General features: G+C 53.4%; 2 protein-coding genes across 6 annotated transcripts; one reads left to right on the top strand and one right to left on the bottom strand.

The window, feature by feature from the left end:
- The first annotated feature begins 8875 nt into the window (after positions 1 to 8875).
- HPDL (4-hydroxyphenylpyruvate dioxygenase like) lies at positions 8876 to 10506 on the top strand. The gene has a single exon (XM_004620562.2). The coding sequence runs from the start codon at positions 9095 to 9097 to the stop codon at positions 10208 to 10210; it is 1116 nt and encodes a 371-aa protein (XP_004620619.2). The 5' UTR covers positions 8876 to 9094; the 3' UTR covers positions 10211 to 10506.
- A 380-nt stretch (positions 10507 to 10886) lies between these two features.
- On the bottom strand, positions 10887 to 21882 carry MUTYH (mutY DNA glycosylase). 5 transcript variants are annotated; one of them, XM_055139391.1, is made up of 17 exons: positions 21678 to 21882; positions 21028 to 21119; positions 15756 to 15876; positions 14536 to 14672; positions 14348 to 14387; positions 14152 to 14225; positions 13970 to 14011; positions 13818 to 13889; positions 13620 to 13733; positions 13439 to 13536; positions 13223 to 13367; positions 13086 to 13149; positions 12761 to 12952; positions 12533 to 12675; positions 12299 to 12451; positions 11978 to 12019; positions 10887 to 11080 (listed from the first exon to the last, which is right to left on the bottom strand). In XM_055139391.1, exons 1-17 carry the CDS (start codon positions 21880 to 21882, stop codon positions 10949 to 10951), a joined length of 1866 nt encoding a protein of 621 aa, XP_054995366.1. In that variant the 3' UTR covers positions 10887 to 10948. The 5 variants fall into 5 exon arrangements, with proteins under 5 accessions (XP_054995366.1, XP_054995367.1, XP_054995368.1 ...); XM_055139392.1 differs by having other exon boundaries at positions 14536 to 14669; XM_055139393.1 differs by lacking the exon at positions 21028 to 21119 and having other exon boundaries at positions 21678 to 21815.

Genomic DNA, 21882 nt, shown 5'->3' with positions numbered 1-21882 from the left:
GACATTAGGCTTCCTCCAACACTTTCCCTGGCCCCTTTCCTTTTAATAATCTGTGCTGGGGAGAAGCGGGGCAACTTGCACATTTCCAGCCCACATTCAATCCCTGGCACACCTATGGACCCCCCCAAGTCCCACCCAAAGTGATCCTTAAGTGCAGAGTCAGGAATAAATTTTGAACATGGCCAAATGTGGCCCCCTCCCTCTGCCAAGAAAGAAAAAAGTAATAATCTATGCCCTGATAGCCTTAAGTCGAGAAGCTGAAGTAGCACTTAAATGGCATTTTTAAAAAATTACCATTATGTTTTGGACTGGAGCAATATCACAGTGGGTAGGGAATTTGCCTTGCATGTGGCTGACCTGGGTTCAATTCTTCTGTCCCTCTCGGAGAGCCCAGCAAACTACCGAGAGTATCCCGCCCGCACGGCAGAGCCTGGCAAGCTCCCCGTGGCGTATTCGATATGCCAAAAAAAGTAACAACAAGTCTCACAATAGAGACATTACTGGTGCCTGCTCGAGCAAATCGATGAACAACAGTGACGACAGTGCTACAAGTGCTATCTGATAATAATTAGGATTGTCTCAGTTTCAGGATTGAAAGTTCCATATCTGGGAACACTGATAAATGGAGGTTGGAAAAATAGGTATGGTTGGTACTGTCAAGGCAGCAATTCCAACCAGATGAAGATGTCAGACCTGGAAGAAGAAACTGTTTCTCCCACGATCCTTCCCAGTTTATTGGTTAGATGGGCCAGACTGGAAATCACCCGTTATCTCCTAAACGCCCAGACAAGGCCACTTAAACTGAGGCCAAGAGTGACACCTAATGGCCATGTGGAAAACTGCAGTCTGGAAATTCACGGAGCTTCAAACCAATACCCCAAGGACAATAAAGACAAGGACCAGGAAGATTGGTCCACGGTTGGAAGTCTTCCTCAAATCCTATGGGAGAAGGCAGTTGGTATATAGAAGGGACCACCGTGACAAAGATAGTTGGAAATGATCACTCTGGATAAAACCTGCATGCTGTAAACAGATAAAGGAACATACATGATAACCTCTCAGTACCTGTACTGCAAATCATAATGCCCCAAAGGGGGATGGCGGGGAGAGAGGGGAGAGCGGCGGGAGGGAAACTGCGGACATCAGTGGTGAGAAATGTACATTGGTAGAGGGACGGGTGTTGGAATACTGCGTGGCTGAAACCCAACAATGATCAGCTTTGTAACTGTATCTCACAGTGACTCAAAAATTAAAATTAAAGGGGCCGGAGCGATAGCACAGCGGGTAGGGCGTTTGCCTTGCACGCGGCCGACCTGGGTTCGATCCCCGGCATCCCATATGGTCCCCCAAGCACTGCCAGGAGCAATTCCTGAGTGCAAAGCCAGGAGTAACCCCTGAGCATCGCTGGGTGTGACCCAAAAAGCAAAAAAAAAAAAAAAAAAAAAAAAAAAAATTAAAATTAAATAGGGGCTGGAGTGATAGCACAGTGGGTGGGGCGTTTGCCTTGCATGCAGCCAACCCGGGTTCGATTCCCAGCATCCCATATGGTCCCCTGAGCACCGCCAGGAGTAATTCCTGAGTGCAGAGCCAGGAGTAACCCCTGTGCATTGCCAGGTGTGACCCAAAAAAAAGCAAAAAAAACAAAACAAAACAAAAATTAAAATTAAATAAATAAATGAAAGCTCAATAGGTATCAACACTGTGTTAAGTACTAAGCATAAATTTCAGGGGGCGCGCGCGCGCGCGCGCGCGCACACACACACACACACACACACACACACACACACACACACATGAATCTTGAAACCAGGCAGCTTGCTGCGGAGATGCCTCCGGACCTTGCAATAGGCCACTTTCACCGGGCCATTCCAGACGGGAGCAGGGGCTGTCCCTCCGCCTGCCCCGTAGTAACCCCGGCGGCTGCCATTTCTTAACAAAAGCTTAACAAAAGCTCTAGGTACGCGTAGTGGCAGTGGCGGCAAATGCCAGGCCTCATGGGACAGGAAAGGAGCCGGCCCTTCTCCTTCCCCCTACCCCGTGGGACTTTGAGATGACGCCCACAAATGGTCACCGGGTACTTAAGCTCCCACACAGCCATGATCCAGAGAGACACACACGAATCTCAGAATTGAGCAGCTCACTGCAGAGATCTCTCCAGAGCCTAATTATTAAAATTTTAGAATTCCTAGAGATTTATATAATTGTAGTCTATCCATAACAAGCAATACAAAACAAGTTGTCTAGCATTGCCTTTTCGGCAGGTTTGAGTGGTGGTGGGACTGGTGTCGAAATATCAAATGTAACCAAAGTAGAGAGAGAGTATGGGGGAAATTATCTACCACACAGGCAGGGGAAGGGTTGGAATGGGAAAGGATACTGGGGATTTTGGTGGTGAAAATGTGCACTGGTGAAGGGATGGGTGTTTGATGATTATATGACCGAAGCTCAAACATGAAAGCTTTGAAACTGTATCTCAGGGTGAATCAATAATAAGGAGGGAAAAATAAAAATAAAAAAATAAATAATTTTCAGGGGGCTTAAAGACATCTTAAAGATATCGACAGGACTGGGCAGACAGTATGAAGGTTAAGGCATTTACCAAGCATGTGGCTACAGCAGCGGCCACAACCCTGACTAAAATCCCGACACCACATATGGTCCCCCGAGATGGCCAGGCATGACCCCTGCGCACAGAGCTAGATATCGACCCAATTTCCCCAAAAAGTATGTTGATTTGAAAACAAGTGAAATTTATCCTAAGACTTACTGATTGAGAAGCCAAATCAAGGCAGGAGGGAGAGAAAAGTATTTCAAGCAAAACGGAATAAGAAATTTTCAGGAAATTGGAAAACAGAGAAGGGAAGTAGTGAAGACCCAAAAAGCTGAAAAGGTTGTCTCTAACAGTACAGCAGGCAGTTGCCGTGCATATGGCTCACCTGGGTTAGTCCCTGGCACCATACCTGACTCCCTGAGCGCTGCAAGGAGTAAGTCCCTCAGCACAGAGCCAGGAGTAAGACTGGTGTAGCAAAAAAAAAAAAAAAGAAAAAAAAAAAGAACCCTCCACCATCACCACCAAAAGACTTGTATGTTTCTAGCTTAGGATCATCGGAGAGCACTGGGGCTGCTGAGATGGGAGCACGAGACGGAGGGCAGTGCGGGACATATTGAATCTGAGGTGTCTGTGGGACATCCGAGTCAAGATGTGGAACAGATGAGCCCTGGAATAAGTATTTGGAAGGAAGGTTTAGGCTGTGGCTCAGTGGTAGAGCACCTGCCTTGCACGTGGGAGCCCCGGGTTCCATCAGCTGTACTGCAAAAATTTCAAAAATAGGGGCTGGTTCACGTTCCGGGGAAAGGTCAACTCAGAGAAGCGATCACCAACTACATTGTAGTCGAAGGCCATGTGGGGGAAGGGAGTTGCGGGCTGAATGAGGGCTAGAGACTGAGCACAGCGGCCACTCAAGACCTTTATTGCAAACCACAACAGCTAATTAGAGAGAGAAAACAGAAGGGAATGCCTTGCCACAGTGGCAGGGTGGGGTGGGGGGGAGATGGGATTGGGGAGGGTGGGAGGGACACTGGGTTTACGGGTGGTGGAGAATGGGCACTGGTGAAGGGATGGGTTCCCAAACTTTGTATGAGGGAAGTATAAGCACAAAAGTGTATAAATCTGTAACTGTACCCTCCCGGTGATTCTCTAATTAAAAATAAATAAATTAAAAAAAAATAAAAAAAAAATAGGGGCTGGAGCAATAGCACAGCGGGTAGGGCATTTGCTTTGCACGTGGCCGACCCGGGTTCGATTCCCAGCATCCCATATGGTCCCCTGAGCACCGCCAGGAGTAATTCCTGAGTGCAGAGCCAGGAGTAACCCCTGTGCATCGCCAGGTGTGACCCAAAAAAAAGCAAAAAAAAAAAATTAAAAAATAAAACAAAATTTCTGAGAAGGTACTCATGTTGGCACTCCCCAAGTCTGCACTTTCTCTTTTCTTCTTTCTCAGCCCACCTTCTCCTTGGGATTAATACCCTCCCATAGTAAACTATTTTACTTTAAGGAGTGGATACAGGGCAGGGTTGGAGAAAGTACAGGAGGTAAGACTGCACCCCAGAATTCCCCTGAGCACAATCAGGCACAAAGCTAGGATCAGGCCCTGAGCATTGCAGGGTGAGGCCCAACCTCACCCCACCCCCAATTAGGAAGGGCACCTATGTGGGAGTCATGTGCTCAGACATGGTGACTTTGCAGCACCAGATGTAACAGCGGGCAAAGGAAAGAGCGCGCAAGGCTCTCTGACAGGGTGCAGGTGGCACTTTCTCCCCAGGTCTGTGGTTTTCCTCCGGGTCTGTTTTATCCCAGTCCGGGTGTGTGTCTGCGGGGAGAAGGGGGTGCACAGCTATGTGCTCAGGGATCACTCTGGGGCCATAAACCAGATGCCAGGGATCTAACAAGGTTGGCCAGTTCAAGGCAAGAGCCTTCACTTCAGAACTGTATCTTCAACCCCTTTCAGAATTATCACATAAGATTCTCTCTAAGCCTCTCCATTTCTGAGAGGTCAGTCCTTTTCTGGGTGGTTCCCACATCTGAGGAATTTTCTCCATTTGCATCTCAAAGGAACATGATCTTCCTGAGCCTTTGGGCTACTTCTAGGTTAGAGGCAATTTCTCCTCCTCCAGCTCCACCTTCTACTCCTTACTTCTCCTTCACTCCTTCCTCTTCCTCCTCTTCCTCTTCCTCTCCTTCTTCTGTAGTTGGGTTTGGTCTTGGGGCCACACCCCACCTGGTTGTGCTCAGGGCCAAGTGTAGTCAGGCTTTTGTGTCAGCATCGCCCTCCCATTGAAAAGAGCCCCTCACCTCTGCAACTCCCACTCAAACTTCCTGTCAGCAAAGGGGCCCAGGGAACCTTTTTGGCAGGTGGAGGGTGGTGGTGTGTGTGTGTGTGGGGGGGGGGGTGGGGCTTTCACAGGGTTTGACTCCACAAGTTTCTTATTAGTTTGCCTTGCACAAGGCCAAACCGGGTTCGATTCCTCCTTCCCTCCCAGAGAGCCCAGCAAGCTACCAAGAGTATCCCACCCACATAGCAGAGCCTGGCAAGCTACCCCTGGTGTATTTGATATGCCAAAAACAGTAACAACAAGTCTCACAATGGAGACGTTACTGGTGCCCACTCGAACTAATCGATGATGAACAACGGGACGACAGTGCTACAGTATTAGTCTACCCATGCTCCCCTCCCACCAACCCAGGGGTGAGTGCCTCTGTGGACTTCAGTCCCCACTCACAGTGAGAGGCAGTACCGGAAAATTCTTATCTAGGCGCCTCCTGCTCTCCCTTTCTTCTTCCGACTGCCCCGCACCCCAGACCTACGGCCTGAGCACATGTTCCTCCTGCTCCCTCATTCCCTTCCCGAATTAACTCAAAGTCACCTTCTGACCTAGGAAGGCAGCGGGCTCAAAAAAATAAGCCGGTCACACACATCCGAGTGATTCCACTTCTATTAAGTACGGAGAAGCAGTGGAGAAGCGTGAGGTGTGCTGGCCAGGGCGGAGAACGAGAACGGGGAGCTACTTTAAGGGGTACAGAGTTTCCCTTGGGGGAGATGAAGAGTTCCTTTAGTGGATAATGAGGAAGGTTACATACACCATAGCAACGTCCTTAAAGCCATGAACTGTAGACTTGGGGTATTAACGTGGGAAATGTGTATTTACCACACAACAAACACACATGTGTCATGGGAAATGTTTTTTTTTTAATTTTTTAAAATTTTTATTAAATCACCATGTGGAAAGTTACAAAGTTCTCAGGTTTATGTCAGTTATACAATATTCAAACACCCATCCCTTCACCAGTGCCTATATTCCACCACCAGAAACCCCAGTATACCCCCCGCCCCCACCCCCTACCATGGGAAATGTTTTAAACTCTCTCTTTCCCTCCTCCTCCCTCTCCCTTCTCCCTCTCCCCTTCCCCTACTTCTCCCTCTCCCTCTCCCTCCTGCTCTCGCTCTCTCCCTCCCTCTCCTCAGTCACCTCCGGCGGGGCGGGGCAGGGTGGGGCCAGGAAGGCTGCTGGCGCATTCTGGGCGGGTCACCTTTGCGCGAGGACAGGTGGGGATCGCGGGAGTCGGGCTTGGGCTCACGGAGGCTGCGGGAGCGCGGCGTGGACCGAGAGCCTCCGTGCGCCGCCGCTCTGCTGCCCTGGCTGCTGCCCCGACCCGCGTCCCTCCGACCTCCAGGGGTTGGAGCCGCCGGCTCCGAACACCCACCTCTCACCTCCTGCACCCCCAGCCGCAGCGGGGCCAGCGCCAGCTGGGAAGACCAGTCTCAAAATTGCAGGATCCTGCCTCCAAGGAAGCTTAGGAGGGGACCTACCGCTGTCCTAGCTGCAGGAAGGTGGGTCTGGCTCGAGGGAGACCAGCATCCAGTGGAGACCGCGAGCACCCACAGAGGGTCTCTTCAGAGCCCAGTCAGCACCGGGTCAAGGTCAACTACTCCTTTGACCTGCCCTGCAGCAAAGCTTTCAGCAGTCTTCCTCCCGCCAGGAACTGGTGGGGGAGTGATCAAGCAGGGGGTGGAGGGGTGGGGTGCGCCCGCTTGTTTCTGCTTCTTTTTATTGAGCACAACCCTCAGGCTGGATCAGGGGCTGTGGGCACCTGAACTGTTGGCTTCCGAGCATTATCTGGATAGCTGGGGTAAAAGCCTCTTAGCAGAGCCCTTTCCTACGGCCTTGTCCCCAGTATCTACCAGCCTGGGGAGGGGCAGCCCCTATGGACCTCTTATTCCCGTCTTACTGCTGACTCCTGTGACACTGTGCCCTGACCCCAAGCAGGCAGGCCCAGATTAACGGGCTAAAACCTGGATCCTTTCTCTGGCTGCAGCTCTTACTGAATCACAACCACCTCCATTTTCCATTTCTATAAATGGAGAAACTATGGCTCAGATAAGTTAAGCAACTTGTCGTACAACCTGTCATAGGAAGTGCTGGTGGTAAATTTCAAACAAGTACACTGGTCTGCAAAGAAAAACCCAGGTACTACCCTCTCGGCTGTCTAACACATAGATCTTAGCTTGGATTTTCTTTTTTTCTTTTTGGGCTACACTCAGCAATGCTCAGGGGTTATTCCTGGCTCTGCACTCAGGATTGACTCCTGGCAGTGCTTGGGGGACTATATGGGATACCGGGGATTGAACCCAGGCGGGCCACCTGCGAGGCAAATGCCCTGCCCTCTGTACTAGCACTCTGGCCCAGGGTTTGGTTTTGTTACAGGTCTACATCTGACAGTGCACGGATTCACCCCTAGCTCTGTGCTCAGGGATCACTCCAGGTAGCTCAGGGATCTACCTGAACTATAAACAGTTCCAGGGATCAAGTCCAGCTAGACTGTGTGCCAAGTCAAGAGCCTTACTCAGCACAAGAATTCATTTTTTTTCTAACTCCTATTCACACCCCACCAACATCCCACCCCCTTGATTCATTCATATCTTCTCTCCTCTCTGTCTGTCTGTCTGTCTGTCTGTCTCTCTCTCTCTCTCTCTCTCTCTCTTTGGTCTTTGGGCCGCACCCAGCAGTGGTCAGGGTTTACTCCTCTTTGTACTCAGGGAGCACTAATGGCATGGCTTGGGGAGCAGATGGAATGCCAGGGATGGGCCATGTGCAAGGCAAGTACCCTCCACACTGTGCTATCTCTCTGGCTCCATATCCTAACCCCTTGCCCTTGAAACTCAACTCTTATCAGCCTGAGACAAACTCTTTTGCTATGCCTTGGATGGTGGAATCTATTCCAAACACCTCCCCTACCCCAGTATGCTCCATTGTTCTCTGAGAGTTTGGCTCACATTCCAGACCTTTGACTTTAGCTATTTGACCTTCCCAGGATGCCCGTTCCAACCCTTCAACTTCTTCACAAGCCTCAGTCACAGAAAATGCCTTAAAATTTTCAATCCAGTGATCTTACAATTTAGGGTCTGAAGACTAGGAACACCCTGTGAAAACTCTGGCCCAGTACCCAGTGAGAATGCTACCAAGAGGTCCTAGAGAAGTTGGGGAGGAGAGACCCCTGCAGCCTCTCAAGTCCTGAGTCCTTTTTTCTCCCAGGTCTTGCTTGAGTCAGGGTTAAAGATGTTGAGAGGGATTAGTCTTGCTTGAGTCAGGGTTAAAGATGTTGAGAGGGATTAGTTGAGATGTACCCAAGAAAAAGAGACTTGCATAGAAGCCGTATAGATTATCTTCCTTAGCAGAAGTTTCTCTCCACTGTGGGGAGTGAAAATCTGTAACAATGCATCTTAATTAAATTTATAAAACGTTTTAAAGGACTGTCAGGACTAAAGCAAATTTCTCTGGATATTTTTGTTGTGGGGGGGCGGAAGGGGCGGGGGGGCAGGGCACATCCAGCAATATTTGATTACTCCTGGCTCTGTGCTCAGAAATTACTTCTGACAATGCTTGGGGGGACCATATAGTATGCCAGGGGTCGGCCTTGTGTAAGGCAAATACCCTAACTACTGTACTATTGTTGCAGTCCCTCTCCGTTTTTCTTTTTTCTTTTTTTTTTTAAAGCTAAAAGATGATGTTGCTAAGAAATTCAGTGCTTGAGGAGGGAGAATTTGGGCTTGTCTCCCAAACGGGGCTGATTCCCTTCTCTCTGAGGTTGGGGGATGAGTTGAGAAACCAAGCCTGGCACTGAGAGAAAAAGGCAGCTATTGTGACTGAAGGAATGGTTTAGTGAGACTGACTGGGTCAGAGGCCCTGGGAAGGAACGTCCCTGCGTCCCTGCTGTACTCCCGAGACCCGCGGGTGGAGCAGCAGGTCGGCCGGGGCCGCGGGCCCCGCCCCTCGCAGGCCCCGCCCCTCGCAGGCCCCGCCCCAGCACCGGCTCCGCGTGCTTCTCAGCGCCCGCAGTTCAGACCTGGGGGTCGCGTTTGGGGACCCAGCTGGAGTTCGCGGAGGCGCGGCGGTGAGAAGCGCGCTCCCGCTAGGGGTCGGTACGTGACTTTCCCCCCTGAGGTGAACAGCGAGGAACACGCTCTGCGAGCGAGACGATATCCCCGGCTTCCGACGACACGCGGGTGAGGCCGAGCCCCGGCGCCACCGGGACGCCATGGCCGTGCCTGCCCGCCGACTGTGCCACGTTGCTTTCCACGTGCCGGCCGGGCAACCCCTCGCCCGCGACCTGCAGCGTCACTTCGGCTTCCAGCCCCTGGCGGCGCGGGAGGCTGACGGCTGGCGGCAGCTGGCCCTTCGCAGCGGCGATGCTGTCTTTTTGGTGAACGAGGGCGCGGGACCCGCGGAGCCGCTCTACGGCTTGGACCCGCGTCACGCCGTGCCCAGCGCCACGAACCTGTGCTTCGAAGTGACTGATGCTGGCGCTGCCGCCCGGGCGCTGGCCGCGCGAGGCTGCACCGTGCAGGTGCCGCCGGTCAACGTGCGGGATGCGCAGGGCGCGGCCACCTACGCGGTCATCGGCTCGCCCGCCGGCAATCTCAGCCTGACGCTGCTGGAGCGCGCCGGCTTCCGTGGGCCCTTTCTGCCCGGCTTCGCGCCCGTGGCCTCGGCACCCGGCCCGGGCTGGGTCAGCCACGTGGACCACCTGACCCTGGCCTGCACCCCCGGCAGCACCCCCGCACTGATGCGCTGGTTCCACGACTGTCTAGACTTCCGCCACCTGCCACTGAGCCCAGGTGAGGATCCGGAGCTGGGCCTCGAGGTGTCAGCTGGGCCCGGCGGCGGGGGGCTCCGGATCACCGCCTTGCGAGCCCCGCCGAGCTGCACTGTGCCCACCCTCGTGTTTGCCGAGTCCCTGCCTGGGGGCACCGATGAACCGGACCAAGTGGAGAAGTTCTTGGCCCGGCACAGGGGCCCGGGGCTGCAGCACGTGGGGCTGTACACACCGAACATCATGAGAGCTGCAGAGGGGGTGGTGGGGGCGGGGGGCCGCCTCCTGACCCCTCCTGAAGCCTACTACCAACAGCCGGGCAAGGAAAGGCAGATCCTAGCTGCGGGGCACGAGCCCCGCCTGCTGGCCAGACAGGGGATCCTGCTAGATGGCGAGGAAGGCCAGTTTCTGCTGCAGGTCTTCACCAAGTCCCTCTTTGCCGAGGACACTTTCTTTCTAGAGCTGATTCAGAGGCAGGGCGCCACAGGCTTCGGCCAGGGCAACATCCGGGCCCTGTGGCAGTCTGTGCAGGAGCAGGCGGCCCGCAGCAGGAAAGACTGAGCTCGGTGCAGCCGCCTATCCTGGAGCTCTGGGCCACCCAGCACCCATTCGCTGGCACCAAAAGACAGGCCAGAGGGAAAGGCTGTGGATGACCCCAGGGGACCTATAAGGCCACACCATCTCATGGGCACCTGTCAGGAGCTAAATTCTCTTCCTGGAGTCTAAAGGTGGGGTTTTGTTGAAACAATTTCTTACATATAGTCTGTAAAATAGAGGAACCACCTTTAGGATGTAACCAGTAATTCTGAAGTTTCCTTGTACTCTCTGATCCTGTTTCCCTCCACCCCGCATCCCAGCCTTATGATTATTAACTCCTTACTGCTCTGTATTGTTAATGTAACCCTGAATAAATAGCTTCTTGTTTGAGTTCACAAACAGCAGATCCATGTGGGGTGTCTCACTGCAGGTGGGAGGAGCTGAGTCGGCCACCTGCTCTGGGGTGATGGCTCTGCTCGAATCAGAGCCACCGGCAGGTCCTGGACCACAGTGTTAGGTGTCAGCCTTTGGCAGGGCCTCCCTGCAGCTGCTTCTCCCCTTCTCCAGAACACCGGGTCGCTCCATCACCCAGGCTTGGCCCAGGGCTCAGTTGGCTTGGTCAGCAGAAAGCAGGACTTATTTCAGACCCCTCAGAGGTGCAGGGTGAGGGGGCTAAGGAAAGGGAAATCTCAAAAATTAATACAAAATTAGACACTTTAATTAAAAAACGGGGTTTGCAGGAGTTGAAGGTTTCCAGAAACATCACTGGGTGGTACTTTGAAGGCTGGGTGCACCAGTGTGGTTCTGGGGCTGAAAGAAATGATCCAGGACTTGCTGGCCTGCGCTGGGCTTTCTTCGGCTGCGCGGAGTGGAGATCTGGTGTCTTTTGGAACCCTGGACAAAAGCCAAAGAAAGGGGGGCTGGAGTGATAGCACAGCGGGTAGGGCATTTGCCTTGCACACGGCTGACCTGGGTTCGATTCCCAGCATCCCATATGGTCCCCCCAGCACCGCCAGGAGTAATTCCTGAGTGTAGAGCCAGGAGTAAGCCCTGTGCATCACTGGGTGTGACCCGAAAAGAAAAAAAAAAGCCAAAGAAAGGGAGCACTGAAGGAGGCAGCAGAGAAATCCTCTCTCCACTCCTTCCCTCACTGGCCCAGCTCAGGTTCCAGCCTGGAAAGTTCCCAGTGTGTCTCTAGTCTCTGCTCCCTGGATAAACTGAAAGGCAGACCAAGGTAATCTTCCAAAAATGCAAATCTGACCCTCCACCTGAAATGCCTGTGTGGCTTGTTGTCATGGTCCTGGCTGGCCTGGGCAGGCCCTCCTGCCTGCTGCCAGCTCCAGCCCACCCCCCACCCCTACCCTACCCCCCTCCCCCCCCCCCCCCCCCGGCTCACAGCCACTTCAGTGCCTGAGACCAGGGAAGAACATCCTTACTGCTGATTCCCTTCCCACGTCTGGAAAACTCATTTCTAGCGCCCTAATTATCAGCCACTTAGTTTTTCCAGGTCCTTATTTCCCCTTTGCCCTCTATCCACTATCTAACTGCCTCTATCTAACAGCTAATAGTAACCTGTTAGCTATTTCACACAGCTGTGAGAACACTACGGTCTCCATCATCTGCTCTTCTTCCCTCTCCACTCAACCCACGGGAAATGCCAAGATCTATTCCTCTCCCACACCCGCCAGTGAAGCCTGGTGTGGAGAACGCTCACCCAAATGTGTGTCATTTACCTCAAGGACTCATGAATTCGGGTCTGGGAAGAGGCTGGGAGAGGGTCAAGTGACTCACCTTGCAGGTTGCTGGCAGTTTGCCTTCGTATACACGGAACACCTAGCCGGGAGGGGAGAGCAAAGGGCTGGTTTCTCCCCCGAGAGCCACACCCCTGTGTTGTCTTCAGGTTCATGCCCAGCACTTTCTTTAAAATGTGCGTTTTTAGGTCTGGGGCACACGCTTTGCATGCAGGAGGCTTGGGCGCAACCCCCAGCCCTGCTTGATTTCCTCCTCCCCACCCTCCAGCACTGCCAGGTGTGCCCTGCCCCGCCCCGCCCCCCCAGCCAAAAAATTAATCAAATGTTTTTAAACATGTGGGAAACACAAGAAAGGTGATGCCTTTTTCATGGCAGTAGAGACAGCGGCGGTGTGGAACTCCTCCCGGGTCAGCCAGCGAGCGCCGGGTGACGCGACAGTCACCGGGGCCTGCCCGTCCAGGGCCAGCCCATACACTTGGTAAGTCAGCTTGATGTGAGAGAAGGTGTGCACCACCTGGGGGGGGACAGTCAAAGGCTGCAACTCCTGCAAGTGGCTCCGAGAGCCCCCAGCCGGGCCTCTCCACTGCTCACTCACCTGCCCCAGGTGCTGGAGGCGGGTGGCCGGCAGGGGCCCCGCCCACGCCTGCAGTTCTTGCAGCAGGGCCTGGCGCTGGTGCTGCTGCGGCCCCGAGGGCTCCGCACTCACAGATGGAAACTCCCACAGTCCCGCCAGCAGCCCTGAGCCAGAGGGCAGCCGTTTGGGGAAGCCTGAGCTACCGACTGGTTGCATTGGCCACGATCCCTCCTCCCAGGGTGCAGGTACCTGAGTCAGGCCTCTGGACGAGCAGAATCCGGGCACCCCCAGGAGCTCCGGGCTGCTCCACAACACAGGTGGCAGAATATTCCTCCCTGGGCGGCTTGCGACTCGCCTTCCTGGGAAAGTTGGCGACGCCCAGGGTCTGGTCCCAGGGCTCCGTGGGAGGCGCACACAGTGGACACTGCCCAGGGGTGGAAGCTGAGAAGAGACAACCCCAGACCCCACTCAGGCCCTTGCCCGGCTCTGCAGCCTCACACGTCGGAGGGACTGGCACGAGACTTCCCCGGGCAAGGCCCGGAGAGTGCGAGAAGGGACGAGGGCTTCCGCTCACCACACTCCTCCACGTCCAGGCTGCCTGGCTGGTTGTGGGGGGCTGCGAGCTGCGTTAGTTCCACCTGAAGCACGGAGCAGGGCGTCACGGGACCCCACTTTCACAGACCCCAGACTGCCCCCTTGCAGATGACTCACCCTCTGGTATGCCCGGCACAGGCTCTGCACGGGGCACTGACTACAGAGCGGGCGCTGTGGGGTGCACACGGTCGCTCCCAGCTCCATGGCGGCTTGGTTAAAGTCCCCGGGCCGGGCTGGGTCCACCAGCTGCTGGGCCAGGCTCCTACAGGGTGAGAGGACTGCTGTGAGCCGAGGCCATTCTGCCGGCCCTCCCCCATCACCCCCATCGCCTACCAGAGCTGCTGGGACACCACAGTGCTGCTGGGATCCGCACCAATGGCCCGGACACGGCACAGCACCCGGATCACGTTGCCATCCACCACACCGGCTGCCTGGCACAGAGGCGTCCGGAGTCAGCAGGAGTGTGGCAGGAAGGAGGGCGGGTGCCCAAAGCAGGGACGGGCTCTGCGCTCACCTGGCCGAAGGCTATGGAGGCGATGGCTCCAGCTGTGTACCGCCCCACGCCGGGCAGGGCTCGCTGCAGGGCCTCCGCTGTCCGTGGCATGTGGCCCCCCAGCTCTGCCACCACCTGGTTGGGGTGAGAAAGCTCGTGGTCAACAGACAACTGACACCCTGGGGCTCCCAGCTCCCACCCTCCCCGAGAGCCCCTGACCTTCACGGCCCCTTCCTGAAGCCGCCGGCCCCTCGAGTAGTAGCCCAGGCCAGCCCAGAGCTGGTTCACCTCCTGTGGGCGGCAGGGTGCAGAGTTCAGAGAGGTCAAAGGTCGGGCCTCAGTGCCCACCCCGCACCCAGGGTGGCTCTCACCTCCAGGGACGCACTGGCCAGATCTTGCAGCGTCGGCCACTTCTGCAGCCCCAACAGAGACGGTGAGGTGAGGGAGTGGGGGAGCCTTCCTCTCCCCCACCCCCAAAGGGCAGGACATCATCTGGGGACAGCCCTGAGTCCCCCCCCCGCCCCCGCCCCCGCCCCGTTTTCCCTGACGTCACCTGCATCCACCGGGTATAATAGTCGGTCACGGTGGCCACCTGAGTCTGCTGCAGCATGACCTCTGACACCCACACTGCGGGAGAGGGGCTGGCATGAGGGCACCGCTGCCCCACCCTGCTCTAGCCCCGAGCCCCTGACTACCCAGCCCCGGGGGTGTCCAGATAAAGCAGCGCCACTCTCAGCAGATGGACTCACCGGCATATGCCCGCCTGTCGGGGTCTACCTCGCCCTCTGCCTGTCAATGCAATCCCAGATGGGGAGTGAGTGAGTGAGTGTGTGTGTGTGTGTGTGTGTGTGTGTGTGTGTGTGTGTGTGTGTGTGTGTGTGTGTGTCGGAGGGGTGCCACACTCCCACCCCATCATCCCTGTGCCATGTTAGCCTACCTTCCTTCTCCAGGGTAGGTCCCGCTTCTCTCGGTCATACCAGCGCAGCAAACGCTCCCGGAAGCTGGTGACCTCAGCTGGGTCCCTGAAGAGATGGTATGGAGAGACAGAGGCCTTCTGCTGCCTGCCCAGGTCTGCTAGGGTCGGAAAATGTAGGCTCGACCATGGCCAGGCTGTGCACCAGGAACACGGGCAGGCAGCCTGTCCCACCCCAGGCCCCAGCGTAAGCTCTGGGGTGGGCATCAGACCAGAGTTCTCTGGCTGTGTTCATGAAATCTGCCCTTTATTTGAGGCCAATACAATGGGTAGGGCATCTGCCTTGCACATGGCCACATGAGTTTGATCCCTGGCACCACACGATTCCCTGTGCCCACCAGGAGTGATCCCTAAGCACAGAGCCAGGAGTAAGCCTTGAGCACAGCCGGGTGTGACCCCCTCCCTACTCCCACCCCATCAAAAGAAAATCTGTCTTTTCTTTTCCTAGGGTTGTACTGCTGGCTCCTTTATCTCTATGCCAGAGTGGAAACTCGGTAGTTTCTGCCAAGCTTAAGATAAACCTGTGTAGGTATTTCCTGTTTACAAAATACCTTGAAACCGACAATCTCCCTTGATCCTCTGAAAGCCACCTGAGGAGACAGGGCTTCCCTTCACTGGGAAGAACACAGCTGTTCATGGGAGAGCGCTCATGGTAACCCACAAGCCCTGCAGGTGCAAGAAATTTGCTTCCCAACACAACCTTGTGTCCCCACCAGCACTGCCAGCTGCGGCTCTGTGGTCTCTGACGACTCCTGGTGCCCAAGCACCAAACCAGCAGGTCCAGGGTGAGGCCCCGGGTCCTCCCCAGCATTGTGGGCTAAGGCCCTGGTATTAGGGGCAGGGGGGGTGAGGGGAGGAACTCTGGAGCAACAGCTCCAAGAGCTGGAATACAATGCTTTGCTTTGCAAGTCTGATCCCTGGCACTGCATGTTCCCCAATGGAAGTGGAAAATGGCTCTGAAGAGTGCCAGGTGTAGCCCAAAACAGAAGCAAAAAAAAAAAAAAAAAAGAAAGAAAGCAGTCATTCAGAACAATTATACCAAAGTCCCACAGTAAACTCAGATGCTCAATTAGCCTCTTAATGCCTCGATGAGTGCCATGCTCCCCTCCTCCTCTGAGCCACGCCCTGGGGGGTCAATGAAACCAGGCCCCCCATCTCTGACTAGGACTGACAGAACACCGCACCATCAGGGGTTGGAGACTTCGCCTGGATGCTCCGAAGGGTGTCTTTCTTCCTCCCCTCCTGGCTGGACGCCTGCTTCCTGCAACGCCTTCCCACAGCAGCACGTGGCTTCTTCATGATGACCTGGAACAGAAGGGCCCCACCAAAGTGGTCAGTCACAATAAAGCTGAATCTTGCGGGCCCCCAGAGGCACAGCCACCTCCTTCCCTATACCATTTATCCTCTCTAGTGTTTCCCCGGGGCTCTCCGGTGGGTTTGCTCGTGGCTGGCTGCGGCACTAAGGTATGACCAGGGGCTGAGCATCTCCAGATGAAGAGATGAGGGCCTTCCTGGAACAAGGACAATGCCTCCTCTTTGGGAGCAGCTGGGGATTCTTGATCCTTACTGTGAGTATAGGGGGACAGGGATTTTTTAATAGGAGCTACACATGGGCTGGAGCGATAGCACAGCGGGTAGGGCATTTGCCTTGCACGCGGCCGACTCGGATTCAATTCCTCCGTCCCTCTCCGAGTGCCCGGCAAGCTACCGAGAGTATCCCGCCCGCACGGCAGAGCCTGGCAAGCTACCCGTGGCGTATTCGATATGCCAAAAACAGTAACAACAAGTCTCACGATGGAGACATTACTGCTGCCCGATCGAGCAAATCGGTGAACAACAGTGCTACAGTGCAGTGCTACACATAGCAGTGCCGAGATGCTGAGGGTGTTGGGGCCACTCCAGGTAATGTTGGTGAGATAGTTCTAGGGGCAGGAGAGGAAGGGCATGAATACTGGGGATCAAACTCAGGGTCTCACAGCTGCGAGGTATGTGCTCTGCCACTGGAACCATCTCTCCCACTCCATAAACCAGGTTATTTTTGTTAGTTTGGGGGCTACACTTGGTGGTGCTAAGGGGTTACTCCTGGCTCTGAACTCAGGAATCACTCCTGGAGGGCCCAGGGAACGATATGGGATGCCGAGGGATCGAACCCGGGTTAGCTGCATGCAAGGCAAACACCCTAGCTGCTCTATTATTGTTCTGGCCTCAAGACAAGGTTCTTGGGGCTGGAGCAATAGCATAGCGGGTAGGGCGTTTGCCTTGCACTCGGCGAGCTTGGGTTCGATTCCCAGCATCCCACATGGTCCCCCGAGCACCGCCAGGAGTGATTCCTGACTGCAGAGCCAGGAGTAACCCCTGAGCATCGCCGGGTGTGACCCCCAAAAAAGCAAAAAAAAAAAAAAAAATTAAAAGACCAGGTTCTTTATGTGTACATAAGAGCATAAGAGTAGGTGCTGGGGCTGGAGTGATAGCACACCAGGTAGAGCGTTTGCCTTGCACGTGGCTGACCCGGGTTCGATTCCCAGCATCCCATATGGTCCCCTGAGCACCGCTAGGAGTAATTCCTGAGTGCAAAGCCAAGAGTAACCCCTGAGCATCGCCGGGTGTGACTCAAAAAGCAAAAAAAAAAAAAAAAAAAAAAAAAAAAAATCTAGTAAAGCCTTATCATAGGGGTGGGCAGTTTTAAGCAGATAGAGAAAAGGCAGCCAGAGCATTAAAGGAGCAGTGAAGATTGACTAGTGCATTTTCTCTTTATTCATGACCAGCCAGTGATAATTTATTAGACCAGAAAAGATCACTGTATCACTGTCATCCCGTTGTCCATCGATTTGCTCAAGTGGGCACCAGTAACGTCTCCATTTGTTTCAGCCCTGAGGGTTTTTTTTTGTTTTTTTTTTTGCTTTTTGGGTCTCACCCGGCGATGCACAGGGGTCACTCCTGGCTCTGCACTCAGGAATCACCCCTGGCGGTGCTCAGGGGACCATATGGGATGCTGGGATTCGAACCCGGGTCGGCTGTGTGCAAGGTAAACGCCCTACCCACTGTGCTATCACTCCAGCCCCAGGCTTTACTAGATTTTCAATCTTCCAAAGACTCTTGAAACACCTTCTAGGATTACCTCCATTTTAGTTATGAGGAAACTGAGGCTTATAAAGACTAAACAACTTGTTTACTCAAACCCAAAAAGCTGGTTTCTTTGTTTTGGGGCTTAGGTATGACCAGGGCTGAGCATCTCCATGCACTCTCAGAATTAGATGCTTAATTAATTTGGGGGCACACCAGGCCATGCTCCGGGGTTATTTCTGGCTCTGCACTCAGGAATTACTCCTGGCAGTGCTCAGGGGGCCAAATGGAATGCCAGAGATCCAATCCAGGTTGGCTGTCTGCAAGGCAAATGCCCTACCTGCTGTGCTATCACTCTGGCCCCATCAACCCCAAAAAGTCTGCCTCCAGAGACTGCTTTTTCTCTCTACTAAACCAAACCCCTTGCTAAACCTCTCGATCAAGTTCTCCAAGGCCAGAAAGTCAGCTGGCTTGATAGGCTGAGCATATGCCTTGTCTGCAGGCAGGAGGCCTGGATTTGATCCCTCAGACCACCATGGTCCCCCCACCATAAAGAAACCAAGAAAGGAAAAGTAGTGGGGAGTAGAGAAAGTACAGGGATTAAGGTGTCTGCCTGGCACAAAGCCAACTCTGGAGTGATTCTAAAGCACAGAGCCATGGGTAAGCCCTGAACACCACCGGATGTGGCTCAAAACACATACATACACACACACACACACACACACACACACGGACGGAACAAAGGAGAAAGCAATGGGTAAACCCTGACCCCCACCGGATGTGGCTCAACACACACACTCACACACACACACACACACACACACACACACACACACACACACACACACACACACACATACACACACGGAAAAAGGAGAAAGAAGTGTTGGGATTTTACTTGTTTTTGGACCACACCAGGCAGTACTTAGGTCTTATGTACAATATGTGCTCAGGGATCACTCCTGGTGGGCTTGGAGGACCACAGAGGGTGATGGGAGTGGAACTTGGGTCTGCCACATGTAAGGCAAGCACCTTCCATGCCGACCTCCTCCAAGCTTCAGTCTTACGATGAATATTTGTTTTCTAGCCCTCGACACAACCCTGTTAATTTTACTTGGGAACAGCATAAGGAACAGAATAGGTCCATCACAGCTCCCTGGCCCCAGTTTTGCAACTTTAAAGTGGTCGAGGTAGGCCCTTTTTGTTGTTTTTCGCTTGGGGGCCACACCAGTGATGGCTCTGTGCTCAGGAATCGTTGCTGGCAGTCTTGGAGTGAACATTTGGGATGCTGGGGATCAAACCTGGGTCAGCTGCATGCAAGGCAAGCGTCCTACCCACTGTACTATCACTAATCACTCCAGCCCCAAGGTAGGCCTTTTCTTTTTTTGCTTTATTTTGGTCACACCCAGCGATGCTCAGGGGTTACTCCTGGCTCTGCACTCAGGAATTATTCCTGGCGGTGCTCAGGGGACCATATGGGGTGCCGGGGTTTGAACCCAGATTGGTTGCAAGCAAGGTAAACACCCTACCTGCTGTGTTATCGCTCTGCCCACCCCCCTTTTTCTTTTCGCCCCAGGTAGGCCTTTTTAAAGTGATAGTTGAGGGCCAGAAAGATAATTCAATGAACATGGAGCATGTGTTTTGCATACAGAAGGCTTACATTTGATCATTATCACTGATTCCCCAAATATAACCATTAGTAGAGAGGTGGAAGTAGTTCCTGAGCACTGCCAGGTGGGGCAAAAAAAATAAAATAATAATAGTGATTTTTTTTTTTTTAAACAAATGTAAAGCTATTGAAAGAGATAGCCATGTGGACAAGTATGGGAAAGGTGGCCTAGGAAGAAGGTTGTGCAGATACCCTTTGTGCCTGGTGTGTTTGTGGAACAAGAAACCGTTTGGTTAGAATAGATTTTTTTTTTTCTTTTTGGGTCACACCTGGCAATGCACAGGGGTTACTCCTGGCTCTGCACTCAGGAACCACCCCTGGCGGTGCTCAGGGGACCATATGGGATTCTGGGAATCGAACCCGGGTCGGCCGCATCCAAGGCAAACGCCTTACCCGCTGTGCTATCACTCCAGCCTCTGGTTAGAATAGAAAGAGGAATATGTGAGTAGTAGAATAAGGTTGAGGTAAGAGCATAGGATCACGAAGTACCTCATAGGCCACCAAGAAATCTGGCTCACATAGCCACTGCTTTGAGAGAAGAAGTCAATTATCTTAGTTGGATAGCTTTTCTATGCATTACCTATATTTATTCATTTGCTTATTTTCTTATTTCATGCTAAGGATGGAGCCCAGGGCCTCATGGGTTGGGGAACATGTACTCTAACACTGAACTATATCCTTGGCCCTCTTTTACTCATTCTTCAAATACTGATTTAAGCATCCAAACCAGGACCTGTGTCTTACCCTCTTAGTGTACTTCTCCTCCACTTTTTTTTTTTTTTTAGTTTTGTGGGGGTGGTGGTGGTGTGTGTGTGTGTGTGTGTGTGTGTGTGTGTGTGTGTGTGTGTATTTGGACCACAGCCAGAGATGCTCAGGGCTTATTCCTGGCTCTGTGCTCAGATGTCACTCCTGGCAGGGCTTGGGGGATCATCAGCTGTGAGGAACACATGTGCCTTACCCAATGGACTTGCTCCAGCCCCACCATTGTTGCTTTTTGTTTTTTTTGTAACTTTTTTGGGGTCATACCCAGCAATGCTCAGGGGTTACTCCTGGATCTGCACTCAGGAATTATTCCTGGCAGTGCTAGGGAACCATATCTGATGACAGGGATGGAACCCAGGTCACCTGTGTGCAAGGCAAATGCCTTACCCACTGTACTATTGCTCCACCCCCCCCCCATTGCTGCTCTTAAGTCAACTGTATTTCACATTTACTTGTGATTTTTGTTCAGTGTCCATTTTCCCCACATTAGTGTAAAAGTCCTCAAGAGCAAAGGTCGCTTGTTGACTAGTTTGTCTCCTGGGTTAAGCCAGGTAAATTATATGTAATAGATATAAAATTAACAAGGACAGAGCTGGTAAAGGGCTTTTTTTCCCCTTTAAATATAATTTGGGTCAGGGATGCGGTTCCATGGCACAGCACTTGCCCTGGGTTGGATCCCCAGCACTACAAAAAAAGAACAGTGGGGGTGGTGTAACAGAACAGAAGAAATTAAAACAATACAGGGAGGGGCTGAAGCGATAGCACAGCGGGCAGGGCGATTGCCTTGCATGCGGCCAACCCAGGTTTGATTCCCAGCATTGCACCGCCGGGAGTAATTCCTGAGTGCATGAGCCAGGAGTAACCCCTGTGCATCGCCGAGTGTGACCCAAAAAGCAAAAAACAAAACAAAAAACACAACGATACAGGGGCCAGAAAGATAGAGCAAGAGTTAAGGTGCTTACCTGGCATGCAACCAACCATTTGATCCCCTGCATCACATATGGTCCCTTAAGCACTGCCAGGAGTAATCCCCGAGCATAGCCAGAAATAGTCCCTGAGCATGGCAGAAAAGAAAGGAAAAGAAAGGGTGAAATTCAGACAATAAAAGAACCCAGTAAAGTTGGACGAACCCGAGAGAATTCATAGGCAAGTGGAGAGAGTGGATTGAGAATACTTGGGCCGAGAATATGGAAGCAGAGGAAATGATTTGTTTGGGGAAAATGATTTGTTTCTGGTGGGGACCTCCACAGGTGGCAGGCGTCACGTGTAATCAATCACCCTTTCCAAACTGCTCACAGTTTGTTCCTTTCTCACCGTGCCTACTGCTGAGGCATTGACTCAAGCTCTCATGATTTGCCGGGACTATTTCAAACGCTTTATAGTTTTTGCAGTAAATCTCTCCCGCCTCGTTTACTTCGCGGAACGCAGTAATACCAACTCTTCCTTTCCCAGAATATCCTTTTTTTCCTCGCCTGTTGCCCCGTCTTTGCCGAATTCCTGGGCGTGCTCGGGCAGCTGGAAATCCTTGCCCGCACAGTCCCCCAAAAGGTATCGATGTAAACATCCTAAAGCGGAAACCCACGTTCACAGCCCGGGAACGCGAAGAAATTACCTCGTGGGCAGCCTCCCGCGCTCCGCGCCAAGACGCACTCCAGGGGGCGTGGCTCCGGCCAGGGGGCGTGGCTCCGGCCAATCTGGAGCCAGCCCATAGGTTCCCAGCGAGTCCCCGGCCCGCTCCTCAGCCGGCCCGCTAGCCCGCGGGGTCTGAACGGAAGTGGGAGCCGCGGTCGACCCCGCGGCCGAGGCCCCGCCTCCAT

The sequence above is a fragment of the Sorex araneus genome, chromosome 5, assembly GCF_027595985.1.
Source record: "Sorex araneus isolate mSorAra2 chromosome 5, mSorAra2.pri, whole genome shotgun sequence".
NCBI classification, from domain to species: domain Eukaryota; kingdom Metazoa; phylum Chordata; class Mammalia; order Eulipotyphla; family Soricidae; genus Sorex; species Sorex araneus.
The sequence above is the reverse complement of the archived record's forward strand: the minus strand, read 5'-3'. Positions and strand labels throughout refer to the sequence as shown.